Below are 5596 nucleotides of genomic sequence, written 5' to 3'. Positions count from 1 at the left end.
TGTCACATTACGGAATATCCTGGTCTGACATACCGTGCAGATTGTAGGACAAACCAAGAGTTGTTTGGCGGCAGCGTGTGGGTAGTGGTGCGGTTATGTGTGTTCCGTGGTCTGTGGTGTTATTATGTTGTGCTGTGGTGACTGTGTGAGGCTGCTCAGGTGGACTGAGGTTAGCCGTGGAGGCTGCTCTGTGTGAGCAGCAGGGGGCCACGTACGACGTGGTCCACTGCCGATGTGTCCGTAGTCCTGAGCAGACTCTAAGGTGACTCCACCCCTCGCAGGCATTACACTTGACTGAAGTGGAGTTGTTGTGTAGTCGTCTCTGGCATACACAGCAGGTGTAGATTTCTGGCCTTGGGTTTGACTCGATGCAAGCTCTGAATAGAAGAATACGTAGCGAATGTAGCCCTATGGACGAGCAACTTCTGAGATACTTCTCCGACCTAAACGGGGTTAGATCGCCGAAACAATAGCCCTTGGTCGGGTAAAACCCGAGTCATTCCGGTACGTAGGGAATGATTCCGATGGCATCGTCATCATCGGTAACAATAACCGCGAAGTCAGCCCTGCTTTTTCCCCAAGTTGGATAAGGAACCAAAGCCAATGGGTCTGGTGGTAAACGAGGAAAAGACGAAGTATCTCCTGTCCGTACATTCGCGCCTTGGCACCCACGTCACTGTTGACAGTTATAATTTCAAGAAAGTGGAGAATTTCGTTTACTTTGGAACCAGCATTAACACCGATAATAATGTCAGCATGGAAATCCAATGCAGAATCACTTTTGCTACGTGCTACTTCGGACTGAGTGGTCAATATAAGTAACTCATCATGCCCGTGCTGTTATATGGTGCAGAAGCATGGACAATGACAGCATCTGATGAAGCGGCTCTTGGAGTATCCGAGAGAGATTTTGCGGACGGCGAGTACCGCAGACGATGGAATGATGAGCTGTATGAGCTTTACAACGACATGGACATAGTGCAGCGAATTAAAATACAGCGGCTCCGATGGCTTGGCCATGTTGTTCGAATGGACGCCGACGCTCTATCTCCGAAAGTATTCAACTCGGAACCCGCAGATGGTAGCAGAGGAAGACCACTGAGATTGAAAGACCAGGTGGAGAAGGACTTGGCTTCACTCGGCATTTCCAATTGGAGTCAGTTGGCACAGAAAATATACGACTGGCCTGCTTTATTGAACCCGGCCAAAATGGCTTAGGCGATTCAGCGCCAAATAATAAGAAGAGAATAGATCTATAACTCTAGCAGTCACACAGTGTTATAATCCCGACGAAATCCTTGACGGTGGTACCGGGAGGGGAACTGTACATGACGGTGGGAAGTTTAGTTTGGGGGTTAGGCTTTCGATCGACAAATAGTTTTATATCAACTTTTGTGAACTTCTGTTTATGTGTTTTTGTACAACATACCTCTATTGGTTATAATAATTTTAAGCTATAATAAACAATAGTAAGTTATTGGTTTTGAATAATTTCNTTGGCTTCACTCGGCATTTCCAATTGGAGTCAGTTGGCACAGAAAATATACGACTGGCCTGCTTTATTGAACCCGGCCAAAATGGCTTAGGCGATTCAGCGCCAAATAAGAAGAAGAGAATAGATCTATAACTCTAGCAGTCACACAGTGTTATAATCCCGACGAAATCCTTGACGGTGGTACCGGGAGGGGAACTGTACATGACGGTGGGAAGTTTAGTTTGGGGGTTAGGCTTTCGATCGACAAATAGTTTTATATCAACTTTTGTGAACTTCTGTTTATGTGTTTTTGTACAACATACCTCTATTGGTTATAATAATTTTAAGCTATAATAAACAATAGTAAGTTATTGGTTTTGAATATTTTTTTTTGTATGGGAGGGCCCCCTAAATTTCGTTCTGGCTACGCCCATGACTGCTTGTGCTATAGAAACTATAGTATACAATGGCGGTAAAAAATTAATGAATGGTGTTTCGTTTTTAATATTTATAATATTTTTTAAGCCAAACTTTTTTTGATATATTTTTATAAATCATTCATCTATATTTTTGACCGCCACTGGAGATACATACATATGTATATACATATTACTTAGCTGCTACCCCTCGAACATACATTTAGAAGAGATATATCCAGCTTAAAACGCCGACAGTGCTATTGTGCTACAGTTTAACAATACTATCCATTGTTGTCATCATGTTTGCCACATAATCCAAGTGCTGAATTGTATTACTTTTATCGTGGTGAAAGTAGTGATAGTACTGGGATCTTTATTTTTTTCTATTTGTGTCACGTGCTAAATTTTGAATTTTAAAATGTTNGTGCTATAGAAACTATAGTATACAATGGCGGTAAAAAATTAATGAATGGTATTTCGTTTTTAATATTTATAATATTTTTTAAGCCAAACTTTTTTTGATATATTTTTATAAATCATTCATCTATATTTTTGACCGCCACTGTAGATACATACATATGTATATACATATTACTTAGCTGCTACCCCTCGAACATACATTTAGAAGAGATATATCCAGCTTAAAACGCCGGCAGTGCTATTGTGCTACAGTTTAACAATACTATCCATTGTAGTCATCATGTTTGCCACAGAATCCAAGTGCTGAATTGTATTACTTTTATCGTGGCGGAAGTAGTGATAGTACTGGGATCTTTATTTTTTTCTATTTGTGTCACGTGCTAAATTTTGAATTTTAAAATGTTGTTTACAGCATTTATGTTTATTTTAGCTCATAGAGACTACATCAAAATAAGCGCAACATCTTCCGGCTTCATAGCTGGACAGCGCCAATTGTATAGGTAATATTGTAGATTGCCATCACCAGTACCGAATTTCAGGGGAAACAAAAAATTCTTATTCTCCATTAAATCAAGTGCATTGAAAACGTCCAAGCTAATATTCTTAGCTGAGATCAGAGCATCGTTCATCAATTCTAACCATGGTGTCTTTGTAGACACATTGTAAAAAGAATAGGCAGCGCGTACAGTCTTATGTACAGGGTGATGCATCACAGAAGATGGCAAGCAGTAATAACTGGTCATGTCCGTGATGTACCCATGTTCATCTTCAACAATGAAACAGTCGATGATACCTTCTTTCGGCGTAAACCAGTGACGGAATTCTTCTTTGGAAAAAACAGGGCTCAATGAGAACTTCTTGAGGTACTCTTCAAGTAGCTTCTGCGCCTTGTCCATATCCTTGGGTAGGATACGACGATATCCTTTGGTTTTCGGTTGATCGGGTAATTTGTACAGTTTGATGGTTCGTTGCATGGTCATATTACGCGCTAGGTGCGAAAATTTTACCTGAAAAAAAATAAAAAAAATTATTGAAAAAAATTATGAACTTCCATTAACAGATTTGTTAAAAATAAATAAAATTAAAAATTTCAATAACCTGTTTGGTTTATAAAAAACTATTGCGATGTTTAGAATAAGTATTTTTTTTAATATAAACATACATATAACGTCTATACTTCCACAATTAAAAAAGGGGTTTTCAGAAGACGAAGTTTTTAATCTAGCACGAAATTTTGACACAATATATGTATATTATGCATCATTGTGGTATTATTTTAGTCAAAAAGCGATATAAATAAAGTTAATTAAATAATACATAAGTGCTTTTGTTATCCAGCTGATAATAGCTCAGCTGAGTAGGTACATACATGACTAAAATCAGTTTTACAAATTTTCAAATAACCAATAATATTAAAAATTTGAATTGTTTTTACCTCAACAAGTTTCTTGGGATTTAGTGATCGATGCCAGTAGCGGCATGTTGCCACGGGTTTGGGTAAAACCACTCCCGCTGTGTACGCTGCTTGGAAAATTCCCGTCAAATTTACCCGACGAGTAATCTCACGTATGAGTACAGGTGCAACTCGTTTGCTACGCAACTTTTTATGAACACATAAAAAGTTTATCTCAACCGTTTTGATCACTTTGTCATAACAACGCAATTTGCTGGGAATTGCAGATATAAATCCAACAAGGCGGCCCGACTTCACAACGCGGACGCCCACATGCCAATCTCGCCTCCATCCAGGTGGCTGCAAAGACCACTTGAGAAATTCGGGTTGATAATCAAAGCGAAACATAGCGTCGTCATCCTCCACATAGTTCTCATTTAATAAAGTATACAGTTCGGTTAAATCGGCGGCACTATTCAAATCAAGAGTATCCCACTTGAACCCCTCTGGCAAGGTGTATGGATCAGGCCGAATCTCCGAAACATCTTTATCAGGTTCGATACACTCATTTGTGGTGATGTCTTCATTCAGTTTGGGAACTGGTTGCGTGGACCAGAATGCAAATTGCTTTGATTGCCTACCAGCTGCTGCAACTTCCGAGAGCACCTGCAGCAATCCCTGATTTCTGAGTAATCCTAAAATAAAATTTCAGAAATGAAATGAAAAATAAGGATTTTCAACTTTTGTGTTTCCAGAACAGCAATAATAATGGAATATAAGTATTATTGCAAATGACATGGCTAACGTGTATAGTATGGCTAACGTATATGTATATGATTCGTTTTCGAATCTTTAGCCAGCAAAATAAATTTAATATGGGCCAACCTGCCGAAGTTGATTTCATATCAGCACGTTTTCTTTCACCATCTTCCGATCCAGAATCCTTGCTGTTGGTGTTCGGGGCTGATTTGCTGCCGGCTACAGCTGCAGCAATTAATGCCTCAGTTGCAGCGGCTACGGCTTGTGTGCTTTCTATCGCATTTGCATTACGCTCATTGTTTTTCTGTATATTTTCTGGCTCTTTATCGTTATTGGGCATTGTAAATTTTGTTTTCAGCTCCAAAGGCAAAATGATCCAGTCCTGCCAGTAATCTACTTTTCCACCCTTTGCGCGTATATCCAAATGACAAAGAATGACTCACTTCAAAATAGAAATTTGCAAAACTCAAACTTCTTCTTCCTTTAATTACAAATTCATCTACAATCACGATAGTTCACAATCAAGGAACATCCCCACATTAAGCGGAGTATACACCGCCACCGTCGGCCAACACATAGATGTACTCGACCGGTTTAGTACCTCACGAAAACGATTGCGTAGCAAAAGTCCAAATATATCGTAGTTAAAAATCAAAAAATCATAGCAATATATACAGATACTTTATAAGTAATTTATATACATATTCTGCCTTATCTTGAGCATAATACAAAAAAGAAGGTAGTTTCATTACTACTATTTCTTGATTATAAGGCAGATTTTTGACATTTCTCCAGATGTTAATATCAGGCATAGCTTTGCCACACTGGAATTTTTTGAGAAGGGTATCCATGTGCAGAGATTAGAAAATAAAATAATATCCAGCTTTAATATTTATCAAAAAGCTTTAGATGTTAATAAATAACGATTTTTTATGCTAATTCAGTTTACAAAATATACAAATTTACATAACATGTAATTAAATATTATAGTTTCACAAATATATTTCTAATAATAATTGAAAACGCGTTTTTGGATTTTATTTCTTAATGTTGAGTTGAACCGGTCTTGAACTCAGGCCCTTCGGAATGGTAGCGCGTACTGCGAACCGCTACACCACTACACTCAGTTGA

General features: G+C 38.6%; 1 protein-coding gene across 1 annotated transcript; it reads right to left on the bottom strand.

The window, feature by feature from the left end:
- Window positions 1-2621: 2621 nt before the first annotated feature.
- Window positions 2622-4917, bottom strand: Nmt (N-myristoyl transferase). Its single transcript, XM_017628804.1, has 3 exons — window positions 4592-4917; window positions 3749-4401; window positions 2622-3320 (listed from the first exon to the last, which is right to left on the bottom strand). Exons 1-3 carry the CDS (start codon window positions 4803-4805, stop codon window positions 2754-2756), a joined length of 1434 nt encoding a protein of 477 aa, XP_017484293.1. The 5' UTR covers window positions 4806-4917; the 3' UTR covers window positions 2622-2753.
- Window positions 4918-5596: the final 679 nt, after the last annotated feature.

Source organism: Rhagoletis zephyria, unplaced genomic scaffold (genome assembly GCF_001687245.7).
Source record: "Rhagoletis zephyria isolate East Lansing unplaced genomic scaffold, Rhagoletis_zephyria_1.1 Rzeph_scaffold_06217, whole genome shotgun sequence".
Lineage (NCBI taxonomy): Eukaryota > Metazoa > Arthropoda > Insecta > Diptera > Tephritidae > Rhagoletis > Rhagoletis zephyria.
The sequence above is the reverse complement of the archived record's forward strand: the minus strand, read 5'-3'. Positions and strand labels throughout refer to the sequence as shown.

Excerpts from the sequence above, each read along its gene's own strand:
- Nmt (XM_017628804.1), bottom strand. The coding sequence starts at position 4,805 with ATGCCCAATAACGATAAAGAGCCAGAAAATATACAGAAAAACAATGAG. Across the intron at positions 4,402-4,591 it reads TATGAAATCAACTTCGGCAG|GATTACTCAGAAATCAGGGA; the intron begins GTTGGCCCATAT and ends ATTTTATTTTAG. Across the intron at positions 3,321-3,748 it reads ATCCCAAGAAACTTGTTGAG|GTAAAATTTTCGCACCTAGC; the intron begins GTAAAAACAATT and ends ATTTTTTTTCAG.